Source organism: Theropithecus gelada, chromosome 7a (assembly GCF_003255815.1).
Source record: "Theropithecus gelada isolate Dixy chromosome 7a, Tgel_1.0, whole genome shotgun sequence".
In the NCBI taxonomy this organism is placed as follows: domain Eukaryota; kingdom Metazoa; phylum Chordata; class Mammalia; order Primates; family Cercopithecidae; genus Theropithecus; species Theropithecus gelada.
This window is the reverse complement of record NC_037674.1, coordinates 6,483,309-6,502,991: the sequence shown is the minus strand read 5'-3', so window position 1 is coordinate 6,502,991 and position 19,683 is coordinate 6,483,309. Positions and strand designations below refer to the sequence as shown.

Genomic DNA, 19,683 nt, shown 5'->3' with positions numbered 1-19,683 from the left:
CCCCCGCCCGCTTCAGAGCCTTGGCTGTGGTTGTTCTGTCTGCCTGGAGTGTTCTTAGAAATACTCTTCACTGTTCCCTCATCTCCTGCATGTCTCTCAAAGGTCACCTTATCGGAGGCCTCCTGGCCACAAGTATCTAAAACAGCAGCCACTGCCATTCTCTGCAGAATTTGAGAATGGTGACAACGTGCCAGCAGCCCTCGCTCCCTCTCCGCGCTTCCTCAGCCCGTGATCCGTCCACTGTGGCTGAGCTTGAGGAGCCCTTCAGTCTGCCGCTGCGCTGTGGGGCCCCTCTCTCGGGCTGGCCAAGGCGGGAGCCGGCTTCCTCTGCTTGTAGGGAGCTGCCGAGAGAGAGGCACGGGAGGAAGCCGGGGCTGAGCGCAGCGCTCGCAGGGGTGCGGGTTCCCAATGGGTGCGGGCTCTGCTGGCCCTGCATTCTGCACGTTTGGCCAGAGCCTGCTGGGTTTGATGGGGAAGGAGCTCCCTCTGGGCTGCTGGAGTGCCCGGGCTGGGTGCGGCAGAGTCCTGCAGCAAGTGCCCTGAGGTGAAGCTGGCTGGGCTTCTAGGATAGGTGGGGACCGGGAGAACTTTTGTGTCTAGCTAAAGGATTGCAAACACGCACCAATCAGCACTCTGTGTCTAGCTAAAGGTTTGTAAACACACCAATCAGCACCCTGTCAAAATGGACCAATCAGCAGGATGTGGGTGGGGTCAGATAAGGGAATAAAAGCAGGCTGCCCTGCGCTACCCGCAGCAACTTGCCAGGGCTCTTTGTGGGATGTGGAAGTATTGTTTTGCTGTAAGTGTTATTGCTCAGTCTTTGCATTTGTGCCTCCTTTATGAACTGTAACAGTCATCACAAAGGTCTGCAGCCTCTTTTCTGAGGCCAGTGAGACCATGAAGCCACTGGGAGAGATGAACAACTCCAGACGGGCTGCCTTAAGAACTGTAACACTCACTGCAGAGGTCTGTAGCTTCACTCCTGAGACCAGTGTAGACCACGAACACACCAGAAGGCAGAAGCTCTGAACATGTCTGAACATCAGAAGGAACAAACTCTGAACACACCATTTTTAAGAACTGTAATGTACTCATTGTGAGGGTCTGTGGCTTCATTCTTGAAGTCAGTGAGACCAAGAACCCATCAATTGTGGACACACTTTCCTCAATCCTCAAACCTGACAATATATCGTTAATCTGAATATATGATTATTTTTTACCTGTTCCTCCTCCAACTCCCAGGAGAATGCCTGCATCCTGGAGGTAGGGACTGTTTTTGGTTCACAGCGAGATACCGAGGTCTAGCACCATGCCTGCCTGAGTGAATTGCTATTGAATGGATAATGTCGATCCAGACAGACACTGGGTGGAAGAAGGAAAAGATTTAGGACACGATAAGGTTCCCTACAGAGGAAATACTCAACTTTTCTCTTAGGCTTCGTTTTGTATATGCAAATACTGTATCACAAAATTTCTTGTAGGAAGGGGGTTGTTGCTCCCCTTTAAGGAGCTAACCCTGTTTCTTTTTTCTCATGACAACGTATTTGTAAAAGAGAAAATGCAGGTCCTTTGGACTGGAGGTTAGGGGGAGAGGAAGAGCTGGGGCTCACACATTTTGAAGGGGACAGCTGTCACACTGGTGGCATCATGGTAGCTGTGTCCATAGGGCTCACCAAAATGTCCCCCTGGATAAAATGGCCACATCAAGCTGTCTTCTCACTTTGCTATTTATGTCCTTTGCCTGTTTTTCTATGAAGATGTCTTCGAATGTGTATTTTTAAAGTATTTGTTTATATTAAAGTCTTTTGTCTGTCCAACAAGTTACTAATTCTTTTCTCCAAATTATTTCTTGACTTGTAACTTTGTGGTGCTTTCCAGCATTCAGAAGGGAATTTTTTTTTTTTTTTAACATTTTATTATTATTTTTTAGGCGGAGTTTTGCTCTTGCTGCCCAGGCTGGAGTGCAGTGGCGTGGTCTGGGTTCACTGTAATCTCCGCCTCCGAGCTTTGGGTGGTTCTCCTGCCTCAGCCTACCAAGTGGCTGGGATTGCAGGCGTGAGCCACCCTGCCCGGCGCATTTTGTATTATTTTTTGGTACAGATGGAGTTTCTCCATGTTGGTCAGGCTGGTCTCAAACTCCCGACCACAGGTGATTCCCCACACCCCACCCCCAGCGCCAGGGCGCCCCAACCTCCTGGGGTGCCGGGATTGCAGGCGTGAGGCAGCGCGCAAGGCCCAGTTTATTAACCAGAAAGGAGTAGATCGGGCTGGCATGGTGGCTCATGCTTGTGATCCCAGGACTTTGGACAGCTGAGCGTGGGGGATCCCTTGAGCCTAGGAGTTCCAGACTGGCATGGGCAACATGGTTGAAACCTGGTCTCTTTTTTTTTTTTTTTTTTTAAACTGACTTTTGCTCTTGTTGCCCAGGCTGGAGTGCAGTGGCGCGGTCTGGGCTCGCTGCAGCCTCTGCCTCCCAGGTTTGGGCGCTTCTCCTGCCTCATCTGCAGAGTAGCTGGGATTGCAGGTGTGAGCCACTGCACCGGCCCAGTTTATTAACCAAAGGAATGAATCGGCCTGACGTGGTGGCTCTATGGTTGTGATCCCAGGACTTTGGAGGGCCGAGAGCGGCGGATGGTTTGAGCCTAGGAGTTCCAGAGGGGCCGGGGCAACATGGTGAAACCCGGTGTCTTTTATTTATTGATTTTTTTGAGGCGCAGTTTTGCTCTTGTTGCCCAGGCTGGAGTGCAGTGGCGCGGTCTCGGCTCGCCACGGCCTCCGCCTCCTGGTTTGGGTGTTTCTCCTGCCATAGCCTCCCTATAGCTGGGATTACAGGCATGAGCCACTATGCCCAGCTAATTCTGGATGTTTCTTTAGTAGAGAGGGGGTTTATCCATGCTGATCAGGCTGGTCTCGAGCTCCCAACCTCGGATGATCCGCCCACCACTGCCTCCCAAAGTACTGGGATTGCAGGCGTGAGCCACCGCGCCCACCTGAAACGCAGTCCTTTTATGGAAAATCAAAACAAAACCCATAGATTAGCCAGGCATGGTGGGCCGTGCGGGTGGTCCCAGAGGATTGCTTGAGCCTGGGGGTCCAGGTGGCATTGAGATATGATGGCGCTGCTGCACTCCAGACTGGGCGACAGAGCTGGACTCTGTCTCAGGAAAGGGAAAAAAAGAAAAACTAAATAAAATGGCTACATCAAGGAACAGCTTGACAGTATATTATTGAGAGAAATAGAGGCAAAGGTTAGCAGACACCAATGCTCACTTAGTGGGAACTGCAGGTGTTCCCTGGACTGGAGGCTGCTACTTTTCCAAAAGAAATCTATTACTGACAGCTAATTTAAAAAAATTGTAGGTTTGTTACAATATACAAATAGCTAAACTTTATATAGCCACGACCATATTCTAGCACTGCTCTAAGCCTTTTCCTGCTCTGAAATAGCTGCTGTTACCGCCATTGTAGAGAAAACAGATGCCAAAGCTTGTTGTGGAACGACCAGGAAACTGACTGTGAAATTGACTACTTGTAAGTTTCGGACTTAAAAGTTCTTCCTGCTTCGCTCCTTATATTGCCACATTTTAGTTAACATACTTCTGAAAACACTGGTCCTTTCTATATTTGGAGGGACTCCTCGTGGCAATTTGAAGTTTTTTCTCGCAGTAAGCCATTTGCTCACAAGATTGTCTGCGTTTCATGTCAGTTTAAGTACCTCTTTAGACATTGTTCAGTTAGGAATCTAAATAGGAGCTAACATTGTGTGTAAAAGGAAATAACAGCTGCTTACAACCATTTTTGTTACATGATAATAGAAATATAAATCTATGTTACTGCAAATGCAGGCTGGGAGGGGAGGGAAAAGACGCAGAGAGAAAAGCCCCATCTCTGCTTGGAGTTCAGCACTGGGTCTCTTTTCCCTTCCACCTTCCTTGTCAAGGCTGCCACAGTGACAGAAGCACACAGCACTGCCTTTTAGTGACACCTGCTGGGACAGACCTGGCAGAAGGGATTGCAGATCTGCATGGTTCCTGGCTGCCTCTGCTGGCCTGACTCAGCAGCCCACTGCACTTCATGCTGAGCTTGGACAGCTCAGGTTTGAAAACTTCCCCCTTCCCTTGGGGCAACCACCGTGTTTCACCAAGTTGCCCAGCCTGCTCTTAAACTCCTGAGCTCAAGCGATCCCCCACCCTGGCCTCCCAAAAGTGCTGGGACTACAGGTATGAGTGTAGTCCTGGCCTCCAGCAAACTTTTTAAGAAATGCGTCTAAGCTAGATGGCTGACAAGGTTGCGAGTTTTATACCTCACATGGAACAGATAAGCAATTAAAAGTTTTGGCTTGAAACTTTTCTCCTGCTACCAAAAAACAATACGCATTGTTCTTGGTCAATAAAATACCTATTACACTAAGATGGTAATAGGACATATCTGAGAACAAACTGTTGAGATGTAGTTGAGACTACAATCTGAAAAACAACACAATTCCAGCCGTGTTATAGCAAAGTATAATATAAAGTGTACCATGTGTCTGAAATTCATCTCTTAAGTAGCTAGAAATTTTTATAGCTCCACCAACCTGTTCTACCACATAATCATTAAGATTACAATTAAATTAGCTACTAAAACAAGGAAAATGGAACCAACAGAAAACTATACTAGGTTAATTTGTAAAGAAATTGCGTCAGAAATTGGTGGGTCTTGGTCTCACTGACTTCAAGAATGAAGTCGAAGACCCTCGCGGTGAGTGTTACAGTTCTTAAAGATGGCGTGTTCAGAGTCTGTTCCTTCAGATGCTCGGATGTGTTTGGAGTTTCTTCCTTCTGGTGGGTTTGTGGTCTTGCTGGCTGCAGGAGTGAAGCTTCAGACTTTCGCGGTAAGTGTTACAGCTCTTAAGGCCGCTCATCTGGAGTTGTTCATTCTTCCCAGTGGGTTCATAGGCTCACTGGCCTCAGGAGGGAAGCTGCAAACCTTTGCAGTCACTGTTATGGCTTATAAACGCTGTGTGGTTGCCACTGACTGGGGCAACCTGCTTTTATTCCCTTATCTGACCCCAACCACATCCTGCTGATTTGTCCATTTTACAGAGAGCTGATTGGTCCATTTTGACAGAGTGCTGATTGGTGCGTTACCATCCCTGAGCTAGAGACAGAGTGCTGATTGGTGCATTTACAATCCTTTAGCTAGACAGAGTGCTAGACAGAAAAGTTCTCCAAGTCCCCACTAGGTTAGCTAGTTACAGAGTACTGATTGGTGTATTTACAAACTTGAGCTAGACACGGTGCTTATTGGTGCATTTACAATCCCTTAGCTAGATGTAAAAGTTCTCCAACTCTGCCACTAGACTCAAGAGCCCAGCTGGCTTAACCTAGTGGATCCCGCACCAGGGCTGCAGGAGGAGCTGCCCGCCAGTCCTGAGCCGTGCCTGCACTCCTCAGCCCTTCGGGGGAGGATTGTACCAGGTGCCACAGAGTGCGGGGGTGGTGCCCGTCGGGGTGAGGAGTGGGGAGGGTCTTGGATATGACGGGCTGCAGGTCCCGAGCCCTGCCCCATTGGGAGGCAGTTGAGGCCCAGCGAGAATTCGAGCTGGTGGGCCGCCAGTGCTGGGGAACCTCCACAGCTGCTGGCCTGGATGCTAAGCCCCTCACTGCCCTGGGCCAACGGTGCCGGCCAGCCACTCCAAGTGTGGCCTCACCTTCCCTGCCAGAACTAGCACTGGCCTGTGAGGTTGGCACGCAGCCCAGGTTCCTGCCCAGGCCTCTCCCTCCACACCTCCCTGCAAAGAGAGGGAACTGGCTCCACCCTCGGCCAGCCCAGAGAGGTGCTCCCACAGTGCAGTGGTGGGCTGAAGCGTTCTTCAAGTGCTGCCAGAGTGGATGCCGAGGTCGAGGAGTCGCAGAGAGTGAGGGCTGCTAGCACATTGTCACCTCTCAAATGATAACTGCATAGTTTCTTTTAAAGAGACAGACCTTATTTTAAGGATTTTTACATTGAAGAATTCAAAAAGCAATAAATTTTTGGGAATTTGTTGATTTGCATTTAAAAGGAACTGCTGACAAAGATTCACTGGTGGTAATCTGAACAAGTTGGAAAATACAGTCATCACTATTGAAACACTACTAAAATAATTCCAGGACATAGTTTTATTCCACAGAACAAAACTTCTCAGATGCTGTCCTTGATGTGAAAATTGACTGCTTCTTACTTTTCTTTTTTTTTTCCAGCTGCATCCATGTCCCTACAAAGGACATGAACTCATCCTTTTTTATGGCTGCATAGTATTCCATGGTGTATATGTGCCATATTTTCTTAATCCGGTCATAACAGTGCCTTATATGTAAAATGCTGTTCTTGCCTTTCATTTCCGAATATACTTTTTTAATGTGAATTTCTGGATTTTCATTTTATAGCATGTTTGTGTCATTAGTGAAACTGGAAAAGCAAAATACAAAACAAGCCTAAGATGAGAGTTCAAGTTGAGTTTGGAAATATCTGGAGTCCTATTGACATCCCCAGTAAAATTATCAATGTTCTAGTTCTGTGACCATCTGCTTAGGAGAGCTTTTTGTATGTATCTTCTAAGAATTGTATCTGTTTTGTAGTTTAATTTTGCCACTCAAAACATTCTGGTTTGTTGCTTTTTACACTTGTTATATACATTTTAAAAAGTAGAATCATAATATATGGTCCTTTGTCACTCACTATATTTTAAGCATGTTTCTGTGGCAGAAATATATCCTGGCATCATCATTTTTAATAGCTGGGTGTATGTTAAGTGAATCATTGGCACCCCAGAGCTGAATTTCCTTCTATGTACATTTTAATGGACTCAAGTAAGTATTTTTGCACTGAATTCATACAGTAGAATTTCTAGAGGAAAATAATGTAAAACAGTTTTAAGATTTTTAAAAGAAATGTTCAAATTATCCTGTAGGAAAATTGGTTCAGTTTATACTCCCATCAACAGGGACAGAGCTCCAGGTTCCCCCTTCCATTTGTCATCTTTGCTGGTCTTTAGGCAGAAAATCTCATTGTTTTCATTACATTTCTTTGATTTCTAGTGCTTTTGAATCTTTTTCATATGCTTATTAGGCCATTTTTATTCTTGTGGGAAGTGCCAGTTTCTCCTTTGCTGATTTTCTGCTGGAAATAATTCATTTTTTTCTCTGAGTAATTTAAAATTTTTCTTTATCGGCTAAGGATACAAACCTTTAATCTGTCATTGAGGTTACAAAGACTTTCTCCCAGTACGTAATTTGTCATTTCGCTTTATTTTTTGCTAGCCAAGCACCAATGTCACATTTCACTTAATTTTTATCCTGCTGCATGAAAAAATTTTAACTTAGTGATTTTAGTGGAAACAGGAGCAGGACAGAATGTAATATCTAGATCTCGCTCTGTCATCCCAACTGGAGTGCAGTGGCTTGATCATAGCTACTGCAGCCTCAAACTCCTGGGCTCAAGCGATTTTCCCACCTCAGCCTCCCAAGTAGCTCTAGGACTACAGGTGTGTGCCGCCATGCCCAGCTAATTTTTAAATTTTTTGTAGAGATGTGAATTTGCTATGCTGCGCAGGCTGGTCTTGAACTCCTGACTTGCCCCACCTTGGCTTGCTAATATGCTGGGAGTACAGGCGTGAACTACTGCTCCCGGCCAAGAGCTTACTGTTTTTGCTAGAGGTGTTCTTGGTATATTTTTATATCTGAGGCTTTCATGCTAGTGCTGAAGTATTACACTCACCATCTGAGGTTTACAGGACTTTTGTTTTAATATGGAACAGATGGAACTGTTTAGTTCTGCATCTTTGCAGGTATACATAATGTGCCGACCAGGACTCTGCTTTATATCCATTGAAAAGCAAGAAGTAATATAGTAAAACTTTGCCTGGCTAGAGGCTTTGGGAGAATGGAGTGTTCTGGTTTAATTCTATTAACTTGGAAGGATGAAGGTGAAACAAATTCAAAACTTTAATTTCCTGTTGAATGCAATGTGAAAATATAGTCAGTGATTCCACCTTTCTTCTCTAGTACTAAAGTTTGGACATTCAGATCTAGTTGGTCTTTTATCATAGAACTTCTAGTGTGCCTGAGTCTTACATTGTGAAGATCCTTTTCTAAAACTTTAGATGTAAGAGGATGTAAATGATACTGGATGAGATCAGGCTGGATGAGAACTGATATCTGTAAATATATGTTTTAGAAGAAATGTCTGATTGCCACTCGCTTTCTTATTGAACTTATAAAAGTAAAACACATTGGCTACAGGGTGGAAGTAGGAAGGAGATTTATGTCTTTTAATTGCATGTCATTGCTTCGTATCAAGACAGAACATATAGTATCCCTGGCTTTGGACCTACAGAAGGAAACACATTTTTCTACCTGCTGTATGCCAGTGGTTCCTGAACACCTGGAGGGCTTATTGCAGCGTGGATTGCTGGTCCCTACTCCAGAGTTTCTGATTCATCAGGTCTAGGGTGGGCCTGAGAATTCACATTTATAAGAAGTTCCCAGGTGCTCCTGGTCCAGAGACTATAGTTTTGAGAGCCGCTCTTATATACTAACTATAAATTGTAGAACTCTAGAAAAAAGCTTAGTTTGGTCTGGCATAAGCAGCACACAGATAATGGAGCAAATCATGAAAAACTCAACCCTTGATCCCAGGTAGCAAGCACTACACAGTGACAGAACACAATTCTTGGTTTTCATGATTGCAAGTCATAGCCAATCACTGAGAGAGAAATTCAGTTTCATTTTCAGGGCTTAGAGAGGCCAGGTGATTCTAGAAAAATAGGATTTAGTGATTAACCTCATGAGAGGAGGAGTTATTTATGTCCTTTTTCTCTCCCGCATCACTTAGCATTTAGCCTTACTTTGGAAGGGTCCTGTATTTGTTTTAAACTTGTAAAGACCTTTGAGTGTTTATTAAATGGAAAGCTTTGTGTGTGTGTGTATGTATGTATGTATGTATTTAGAGACAGAGACTCATTCTGTAGCCCAGGCTGAAGTGCAGTGGCATGATTTTGGCTCACTGCAACCTCCGCCTCCCAGGTTCAAGGATTCTCCTGCCTCAGCATACCAAGTAACTGGGATTACAGGCACCTGCCACCATGCCCAGCTAGTTTTGGATTTTTAGTAGAGAAAGGGTTTCATTATGTTGGCCAGGCTGGTCTTGAACTCCTGAATTCAGGTGATCCACCTGCCCCAGCCTCCTAAAGTGCTGGGATTACAGGCATGAGGCACCGCGCCTGGCTCAAAAGCTTTGTGTTTTTAAAGATATTATACATGTTTCTTTTTTAAAAAAAAAACTTTAACAATAAAGTACGAGAGTAAGAGAAAGTTTTTCCAAAAAAGAGAAATCATTGTGATTATATTATCTTATTGGAATGTTGGATAATACAGTCTGCTTTATCAATCATCAAGCACACTATAAAATTCCATTTTCATAGGATTTGTACCTCAATTGAGGTAATACAGTTTTAAAGTTTTTAAAGTGAAAGCCAGCCCACCCCTCTCCTGGAGTGGGCGGGGACAGCGGTTGCAGGGACAGCTTTCCTTGTGACACCACAGGTCCTTCATGACACGCCTCCTTTCTCTTTCATCTTTCTCATTGACCAATGGGCTTGAAGCATTAAGGCCACGCCCCTATTCTGCATTCTAGTGTGGCCCTGGTTACGCCTCCTCTGGCTCAGTCACACAGCTACCTGGTAGGTGACTGGAGGTGTATAGTTGTCCTCGCCTAGATCGTGCTGATGTGGCCCCAACCCCACCTCCCTACCCATCCCATGATGTCCAAAGAAACCCGACAGAACAAATTGGCCAAGGCCAAGCAAAAGGTAAAACGCACCAGGTTGCAGCACCCCAACCCAGCCCCAGGTCCCCTCTGACAGTCGAACTGCTGCCAGAGTCTGTGTCACTCCTGAGGCACACTGGGCTGGGTGCTCCCAAGTGCCTCTGGGTTCCCCACACCAGAATCTTGTGAGCCACCCCACTCCCCTCATGAGTCCTTCCCCTGCTCTCGCCAGTCACCCCAGGGTGACTTTGAGCTGGTGACTCCTGGGGCTTCCCTCTCCACACTCTGCCCTTACCTTCTGCTATCCCAAACCCAACCTCCATGGGCTCTTTGGGCTCATGTCTCCAAGGACCTGGGTGCCCCAGAACCTGCCCTCATCAGTTGCCCCAGGGTGACTTTGGGCATGTGACTCCTTGGGCTCCCTGCTCCACATTCGGCCCTCACCTCCCACCGCCTCAAGCCTGACCTCCCTGGGCTCTTTGGGCTCCTGTCTCCAAGTACCTGGGTCCCAATCCAGCGACCCCCTCCCCAATCCCAAAGCGACAACTTGGGCATTGCTCTCATGTATCCCCCCTGCCACTCCACCGAGGAGTGGAATGTAGTGATGTCACAGTCCCCCTAGGAACTATCATTATGGCCACGAGACCTGCCTTTGGTCTTAGGACCCGGTCCCCTAAGTATTTTTGCCCATTTCTGATTCCTCTTGTTGTAGCACAGGTTTCCAGCTGGATGGGGAATGGGGACCATGGGACCTAGGGGAGAGAGGTTTCAGGCTGCCTTACTTCCTTAACACAGACATTCACAGTGTGAAAAGCCTACACTTCCCCCATCAGTTCAACACATTGACAGTGTCAATGGGAGAAACGGGTTTGGTTTGGTTTTCTCCCAGGCTTCTACTCTCCAGAGAGACTTTAACATTGTTTCTGAGTTCTCCACCTCAGATTTGAATTCTCCATTGTTCTGGGACCAGAGTGCCCCTCAGTCAGTGGTTTCTGCAGTGAGATCTGCTTATCTTCTGTGGAACAGATATTGGGAAACTGAACTTGATAGCTTCACTCTTCCTCATCTCCACCTGGGGTACTTCGAGTGCCACAGGATAAATATGGGGCATCTTTCTGAAGCATCAGTTTCCCTTGATTCTATTGAGAGACAAAACATTAATGTACTTAGGGATGACAGTTACATAGATTTATAAAAGTATACAAGACTTTTGTCTGAGAGGAGGGTTGGGTTGTCCTCTTTGTGTTAAATTCCCAGATTTCACAGAAAGGCTGCCTTCTGCCATGAGGATACATTAATACAAAGTTTGAGAGGTAGTGGTGCCCTTCTTCACACTAACAGACATGTGAGGGTGTATGACTCTAAACCATTCCTACCTACTTAATATTTGCTTTTCTGCCTCTGCCTCTGGTTTTCATCCCTGGCAGCTGCTGAGTTGTGGCAAAATCCCAGAGCTTAGAGCCAGAAGACTGAGTTTAAGTTCCATTATTGCTTTCTGTTCAGCCATGGTATCAATCCCTCTCAGTCACTAAGTGATTGTGACAACACTTCCTACAGTTGTTGGTGGCATTAAATGAGATGGTGTATAAGAGTATTTTGTATAAACTGTAATGCGGGATGTGACTGTAGGAGCTTGTAGTTCTCATGAGTGTCACTGCTCTTCCTTTCCACAGTTGAGAGACTATCATCCCCAGGCCAGCCCTAGTGTTGGTGCAGGAGCAAGTGACACCAAAAAGAAGAACATAAATAACGGCACTAACCCTGAGACAACCACTTCTGGTGGTTGCCACTCACCTGAGGATGTGAGTCTTGGCTGGCCAGGCTCCTGGGGTCAGAGGGCCCAAGGGGTGGTGGAGGGTAATTGTTAAGATTGTGGAAGAACTGCCAGGTACTGGTTAAGAATTCTGGGTTTGAATCCTCTCCATCTGCTGGGGATATGATTTAGGGCAAATTGCTTGAGCTCTTTGGGCCTCTCTTTTCACATCTGTAAAATAGGAGTGGTGTGGTTTTATCTACATTTGTGAAGTTTAAATGAGATTCGTCATTGCAGTTTTTATGTTAATCCCTAGTCCAGGGCCTGCTGTAAAGTCTCCTTCTCGGGCTTGCGTTTCCTGAGGTAGAATTAGGGAGTATCAGAGGTTTCTGTTAGCTCTGAGAGTCCGAGAGTTAAAGGCCCACTAGAATGGAAACCTCACGGCCAGGGGCTCCTGTCTGCCTTTTCCGTCCTATATCCCCGCTGTGAACAACCGTCCCTGGCCCATATGTGCTCAGTCAATGTTTGTTGAATGAATGCACTTTTCTAAATCACAAACTGGCAGAAGGGTGAGCTTTTCTCACACTCCATCCCTGAAGGTTTCTGTGACTGTCTTTTCCAGAGAATCTAGTTTCAGACTTTTTCAGTTCTGTGGCTGTGGGCGAAATCCAACAAAGACCCAAGTCCTTTTTCTTTGGGAGTTGAGGAGAGTTTACCAGTTCGTGTTCCCATTGGGTCTGAGAATTTTGCCTTTAAAATCCATCCCTGGCCCCTGCCTACTGCTTCCTGGCCTGGGGAATAGAGTTGAAGGGGCCACCCTCAGTCACCTTCCTTTGATTCTCCCCACAGAAACAGCAGAACTGAGCCCAGCTGGAAGAAGTAACGTGATTTCTTTGTTTACTCACGACATGACTGCTGGGTTTGGGATACTCAGATGTAGAGGCCCCAGTCTCGTCTCACCCACTCCCAGCCTGGGGAAGAAGGCTCACCCCCCAGATTCCACCCCGTCCCCACAGGGTCCCTGATAACCTGGTCCCATGGGTGGGCCTGTCCTGGGGCAGTGGTGCCGTTCTGGGGGCATGTCTCTTGCGGTGCCATCTCTGCCTCCCCCTAGTAAGAGCTCTGTCTTCCTCTTTCTATAGGAAAAGAAGGCAAGCCACCAACATCAGGAAGCCCTAAGGAGGGAGCTAGAGGTGAGTGGAGGGTGTGAAGTTCCCTCCTGTCCTCTGGAGAAGGTTTCTTTGCTTCTGTTTCAGCACTTGCTTGTCTTTTCTCCCAAAGGCCCAGGTTCATACCATACGAATCCTTACATGTGAGAAAGCTGAGCTGCAGACGGCACTCTATTACAGCCAGCGTGCTGTCCAGCAGTTGCAAGGTGGGAATCTGGCACCCGCTCATCCTTCAACCTGGCACTTTGACAGACCTTTATGGGGAGACCTTTGGGCCACATCTGAATGTCTCTCATTCCAGGAGACTGCAGGCATCTGGTTGGCCGCCTGCATGATTCATGGAAGTTTGCAGGAGAGTTAGAGCGGGCTCTCTCTGCTGTCGCTACACAGAAGAAGAAGGCTGAAAGGGTGAGTCCAACCCTCTGCCCCATCCCCTGGGAGCCCGGCTTCACAGACGGAGGAGTGAGCCTAAAGGTCCCTTCTGTCTGATGGAGTGTCCTGCCCAGAACGCAGCATGGCCATTTCTTGCTGCTTTTCTGTGTGGTGGTTAGAGGCTGACAGGGGCTGAGTTGGCTGCTGTGGGTGAATTGGGGGGTGCCATGGGGAGCGAGCACTGGACATAGAGCTCACAGGCCAAGTGCCCACCCTGCCCATACTTGGCTGTGGCCTTGGCCAAGTCCTAAGTGGCGGTTAGGATACTTGTACCATAAAGGTACAGAAGAGTATCTTGAGTATGTTATTATTTGTGTTGAGAGAGGGAACACGTATGTGTGTGTGTATTATCGTAATATACATAAAACATGTTTGTAAGGATCAAGAAAAACTCAGGAGAGAGGAACAGTGTGGGGGGAGATATTTCCCTTCTGTGCTTTCTGAGTTTTGGACTATGCAAATGAATCATCCTTTCAAAATGTCAACAAAGGATTAATTTCCTCCTCCTTATCTGTGCCCCTACCCCCAGCAAAAGAATGGGCTTAGAGAATCAGATATACCTGGGTGTTGAAATCCCAGCTCTAAGTGATCTTAGGCAAGCACTTAACCCTTAATACTCCATGTTTTTCATCTTCACAATAGAGGTAATAATGGTAACCGTCTCCTATGGAGGTTGTGAGGATTAAATGGGATTGTTAGCGCAGTGCCTGGTGAAGCACTCAGTAAAGGTTCCAACAGTGGTAGTAATAACAGTAACAACAATAGCAATATTATCTCATGTCTCTGGGCCCCTGCTAGCCAGCTATGAATTCAGTCTCTTTCCCTGTCCCTTCCACCTTTACTGAGTTCTTTGAAAGACAAATGAGGGCCAGGTGCTCTGGCTCATGCCTGTAATGCCAGCGCTTTGGGAGGCCAAGGCGGGCGGATCACCTGAGGTTGGGAGTTCAAGACTACACTGACCAACATGGAGAAACCCCATCTCTACTAAAAAGACAAAGTTAGCCGGGTGTGGTGGCACATGCCTGTAATCCCAGCTAATCGGGAGGCTGAGGAAGGAGAATTGCTTGAACCCGGGAGGCGGAGGTTGTGATGAGCTGAGATTGCGCCATTGCACTCCAGCCAGGGCAACAAGACTGAAAATCTGCCTGGAAAAAATAAGAAAGAAAGAAAACAAAGAAAAACAAATGAGACCCTGGGCTTGGAAGTGCCTTGAGAGCATGTCAGGTGTGACTGGGAGTGGGGAGTGGTGTGTGGAGTGGTCACGGTGGCTGTTGTTCCTGGTCGGCCAGCCACTCCTCTGCCTGCTCTATCCTGACTTCACCTTTCTCTATTTGCAGTACATCGAGGAGTTAACAAAGGAGAGGGATGCCCTGAGTCTGGAACTGTACAGGAACACGTAGGATGGGGGATCGTGGGATGGGAGGTCTGGGGGCTCTTAGCGTGGGGGGTGTGCTGGGAGGTGGGGGTACAGGTGAGCATGGTGAGAGGCTCATACAGGTTTTCATGTGTGCACAGGGAAGCTCTAGTGCCGGCTGTGCCACTGACTCATGGGGTAGCCTCAGGCAACTCATGTCTTGTCTCTGGCCTGCCACCTGGGACTTTTAATTCTTGGGGTCCCATCCAATGCCACGGTTCTGTGGTTGTGGGGCGAAAGCAGAGGGTTGATCACCAAAGCGGTCCTTTCTGTTCTTCATTCATTCCTTTCTCTACTGCCTCTGGTCGTAGCATAACCGATGATGAGCTGAAGGAGAAAAATGCCGAACTACAAGAAAAACTTCGACTTGTAGAATCTGAGAAGTCTGAGATCCAGCTCAACGTAAAGGAGCTAAAAAGGAAGCTGGAGAAGGCCAAGCTCCTGCTGCCACAGGCAAGCAGCTACAGCCCCGGGGGTTGTGGGATCCCTGTCCAGCTGGGACCATGGTCTAGGGATCATGCAGGGTATGGGGAGGTTCCAGCCAAGAGCTGGAAAATTTGGGCCCTTGTTCTGGTCCCACCATAGAATCCTATAGAGTGTGCTAAAGATCTACAAACTGGGGCCCTTCCTGGGGAATCAGAATCTCAGAGTTAGGGCTTAAAAATATATATTTTAAAGGATCATGGGTGGAAACCATTGTTTGATAGATTACATTTATATGACTATCCCATGAGTCTGTTTCCTTCTGAGGTTCAAACCAACACTTTCACTATTCCAGCAGCAGCTGCAGGAGGAGGCTGACCACCTGGGTAAGGAGCTGCAGAGTGTGTCCGCGAAGCTCCAAGCCCAGGTGGGAGAGAACGAGTTGTGGAACCGCCTGTACCAGCAACAGGAAGAGAAGATACGGGAGCAGGAGGAGAAGAGGCAGGATCAGGAGGAGAAGATGTGGAGGCAGGAGGAGATGATGCATGAGCAGGAGGAGAAGATACGGGAGCAAGAGAAGATATGTGAGCAGAAGGAGAAGATATGTGAGCAGAAGGAGAAGATATGGAGGCAGGAGGAGAAGATACGGGAGCAGGAGAAGAAGATACGGGAGCAGGAGAAGAAGATGTGGAGGCAGGAGAAGAAGAGGCAGGAGCAGGAGGAGAAGATACAGGAGCAGGAGAAGAAGATGTGGAGGCAGGAGAAGAAGAGGCAGGAGCAGGAGGAGAAGATGTGGAGGCAGGAGGAGAAGATACGGGAGCAGGAGGAGAAGATGTGGAGGCAGGAGGGGAAGATGCGGGAGCAGGAGGAGAAGAGGCGGGAGCAGGAGGAGATGTGGAGGCAGGAGGAGATATGTGAGCAAGAGGGGAAGAGGCGGGAACAGGAGAAGATGTGCAGGCAGGAGGAGAAGATACATGAGCAGGAGGAGAAGATACGGGAGCAGGAGAAGAAGAGGCAGGAGCAAGAGGAGAAGATGTGGAGGCAGGAGGAGAAGATACGGGAGCAGGAGGAGAAGATACGGGAGCAGGAGGAGAAGATGTGGAGGCAGGAGGAGAAGCTGCGGGAGCAGGAAGAGATGATGCAGGAGCAGGGGGAGAAGATGTGTGAGCAGGAGGAGAAGCTCCGGGAGCAGGAGGAGAAGATATGGAGGCAAGAGGAGAAGATATGGAGGCAGGAGGAGAAGATGCGGGAGCAGGAAGACAAGCTGTGGGAGCAGGAGAAGAAGATGTGGGAGCAGGAGGAGAAGATGTGCAGGCAGGAGGAGAAGCTGCGGGACCAGGAGGAGAAGATGTGGAGGCAGGAGGTGAAGCTACGGGAGCAGGAGGAGATGTGGGAGCAGGAGGAGAAGATGTGGGAACAGGAAGAGAAGATGCAAGAACAGGAAGAGAAGATGTGGAGGCAGGAGGAGAAGATGCGGAAGCAGGAGTCGAGGCTGTGGCAGCAGGAGAAGATGCAGAAGCAGGAGGTGAGGCTGCAGGAGCTGGAGGAGAGGCTGGGGGAGCTGGGGCGGAAGGCCGAGCTTTGGGGGAGCAGGCGGAGGTGGTTGCAAACCCTGGAGATCATACAGAACGACCTCACCACAACTTAGCAGATGGTGGTTGGCTCCCTCTGCTTTTCCACCAGTCTGTGTCCTACAGATTAAATGATGGGAAGAAGGGTGTGAAATTTGAGGCTGCAGAGGGAGGCATGGGCCTCTAGGCAAGGGAGGCAGTCACTTAGGCCTGGAAGAAGGGGCCGGGGTCAGGGGCCAGGGTCCTGGGCAGATAACAGAGCCCCACTGTGCCCTCGCCACCCTGTTTATGGGCCCAGAATCTGGAAGCCAGCCACTACCTACCCTGACGCCTATCCTGCAGGTGGAGCTGAAGAGCCAAGAGGCTCAGAGTCTGCAGCAGCAGCGAGACCATTCCCTGGGTCCCCTGCAGCAGTACCTGGCAGCCTATCAGCAGCTGGCCTCTGAGAAGGAGGCTCTGCCCAGCTGCAGCAGCAGGAAGCTCAGGGCAAAGCGGTGGCCGAGGTGGCCCCCCAATAGTTGCAGGAGACCCAGTTGAGGGAGTTGATGAGGGTGAGGCCCCGAGTGGGACAACCTGGCAGCCTCCGTGCCTTCTCACTCTCTTTCCTGGCCCCTCAGGAGCACCTGGAAGCTGCCATCTACCGAGCACATGACAAGAAGGCAAAAACAATAAACATGTAAAAGCCGGCAGCAAGGCCTGGAGAAGAGTCAGCCGCCATGTGACTGTTTAGAATATAGTCTGAGCCCAAACCTAAAAAAAACAAGAAAATTTATTTTAAATTGTGGCAAAATACTGGTCAGGCACAGTGGTTCATGCCTGTAATCCCAGCAATTTGGGAGGCTGAGGTGAATGGACCACCTGAGGTCGGGAGTTCATTACCAGCCTGGCCAATACAAAAATTAGCCAGGCATGGTGGCGCATGCCTGTAATCCCAGCTACTTGGGAGGCTGAGGCAGGAGAATCGCTCGAACCTGGGAGGCAGAGGTTGCAGTGAGCTGAGATCGTGCCACTGCACTCAAGCCTGGGTGACAAAGCGAGACTCCGTCTCAAAAAAAAAAAAAATTCTTCCTTACCTGTGTTTCTACTTTTTTTTAATCTTGTTCTTTCTCATTTAGTCTTGTCTTGTCTTATGGCGTTCCTAGTAAACTTTTATCTGCCTCCAGAGAGTATTGACTTTGACTTTATGGCACACAATTGGAGTCAGCGCAGATCACCTTCATCTAGTTTGGGACTAAGCTGGTTCAAAGCAGGTTTTAGTTTTTGTGACGGCTGGTCTATTTTTTATTCATTTGGACTCCTAGGGGTGACCCTTCCAGGGTTCCCACCAAGGTCCCATCTCCTTACTGGGACCCAAATTCTCATGAGGTCATTTCAGCCCTGTGAGTGCCAAACATTCAGCTAGGCTCTCCAGCCTCTTAACCACCACTTCAGACTCAGTTTCTTAGCCTCTTAGCCCTCTACTGTTAACCAATCACCAAATGTCGGAAAAGCAGTACAGACTGTCAGGGTCACCTCCTAGGCCTGGTCACTCAAGTCCTGACTGAGGTCTCCAATTACCTTCAAACAGTTGTTTTTGGTGGTGGGGGCACATTTTTGTCCCGTTTCTCTAACTGCTTTTGTGGGGAGGTTAATCTATAACAAGCTACTCTGCCTTTAGTGAAAGTTGAAAACCTTCATCTGTCTTTTCTTTTTTTTTCTTTTGAGATGGAGTCTCGCTCTGTTGCCCAGGCTCCAGTACAGTGGCGTGATCTCTGCTCACTGTAACCTCCGCCTACTGGGTTCAAGCAATTCTCCTGCCTCAGCCTCCCGAGTAGCTGGGACTACAAGCCTGTGTCCCCATGCCTGGCTAATTTTTGTATTTTTAATAGAGACAGGATTTCACCATGTTTTCCAGGCTGGTCTCGAGCTCCTGACTCAGGTGATCTACCTGCCTCGGCCTCCCAAAGTGCTGGGATTACAGGCGTGAGCCACTGCGTCCGGCCCATCTGTCTTTTAAAAAATGTTTTTAATTTGAGGTATAATTTATCTTCAGTGAAATGCACAGATCTGGTGTATATTTTGATCAATTTTAATAAATGCATTACCCATGTATCCCACCTCCTTTGAAGATATAGAACATTCCTATCATCCAGAAAGTTCTCCTGTGCTTTAACCCTGTCCGGCACTCCCCCAGCAACTGATGAACCTGCTGAGGACATTGGTACAGGATTCTGGCCGCCCCAAAAGAGCTGCTTTGACAAACCTGCTTGCCTTACCCAGCACTAAGTCCCTGCCTGCTCTCTCAAGATTTCCATCTTTAAACTGGTTGTACCTATAACCCTCCCTCGTTAAGTCAGTAGATAAACCCTGAAAAAAAACACCCCTTCCTGGCCCAGCAGCCCACAGCCTAATCTTTCCTGTATCCCCAACAATCAGACACGTCACTCGCCTGCTGGTTCACCCTCACTAGGGTGGCAGCTGCACAGGAGCAGCTGGGCTGACCCGTTAAGCAAGAAGCCAATAGCTGGACAGTGACACTCAGACCCCAGCGTGGGAGAGCCTGGCTGAAAGCCCCCTTCTTTCTGGTCCGACTGTGGAGGGGCGGGGGCGGAGCATCCACAACTCTACTGCCCTCCGCATCCTTCAGCTGTGCTTCCTCCTGGGAGACGGAGCTGCTCATTCATTTGGCCAAAGCCTTCTTGAGGGCTGTAGGTTTGACAGGCTCGGGGTGTGGGGGCCACCGTGCTAGAGAGAGGCTGGTGTGTCAGAAGGCAGCCACCTGGCCAGAGGAGGGTCAACCCCCTTGGTGTCCTCCTTCCCCTGGCTGGACACAGCGCCCTGCACTCTCCACATGTGACTGCTCCCCTCAGAGCCGCTTCCAGGGGAGGGCTTCTAACCCTGTGGTGGGGACAGTGTGTTAGTTTACAGTGGGCCATGGCTCCCTCTGACATCTCCAACTCAGAGGCAGTGGAGAGAAGGTGAGAAATTCCCTGCACCTCCTCCCTCAGCACCCACCTCTGCACACATCCACATATGGAGACCCTGACGGTGGTCCCTGGGAGTGCCGCCACCTGTGCCTCCTTTCCATGCCTGCAGCAGCCATGCCCACTCTCCAGACCCTCACCCACCTGGCTCAGTAGGGGCTGCACTGCCCTG

General features: G+C 48.5%; 1 protein-coding gene across 1 annotated transcript; it reads left to right on the top strand.

Moving 5' to 3' along the window:
- Positions 1 to 9,745: 9,745 nt before the first annotated feature.
- On the top strand, positions 9,746 to 17,707 carry LOC112627898 (golgin subfamily A member 6-like protein 6). The gene is made up of 9 exons (XM_025390631.1): positions 9,746 to 9,829; positions 11,460 to 11,588; positions 12,682 to 12,732; positions 12,821 to 12,914; positions 13,010 to 13,116; positions 14,478 to 14,536; positions 14,866 to 15,007; positions 15,333 to 16,517; positions 17,160 to 17,707. Exons 1-9 carry the CDS (start codon positions 9,746 to 9,748, stop codon positions 17,226 to 17,228), a joined length of 1,920 nt encoding a protein of 639 aa, XP_025246416.1. The 3' UTR covers positions 17,229 to 17,707.
- Positions 17,708 to 19,683: the final 1,976 nt, after the last annotated feature.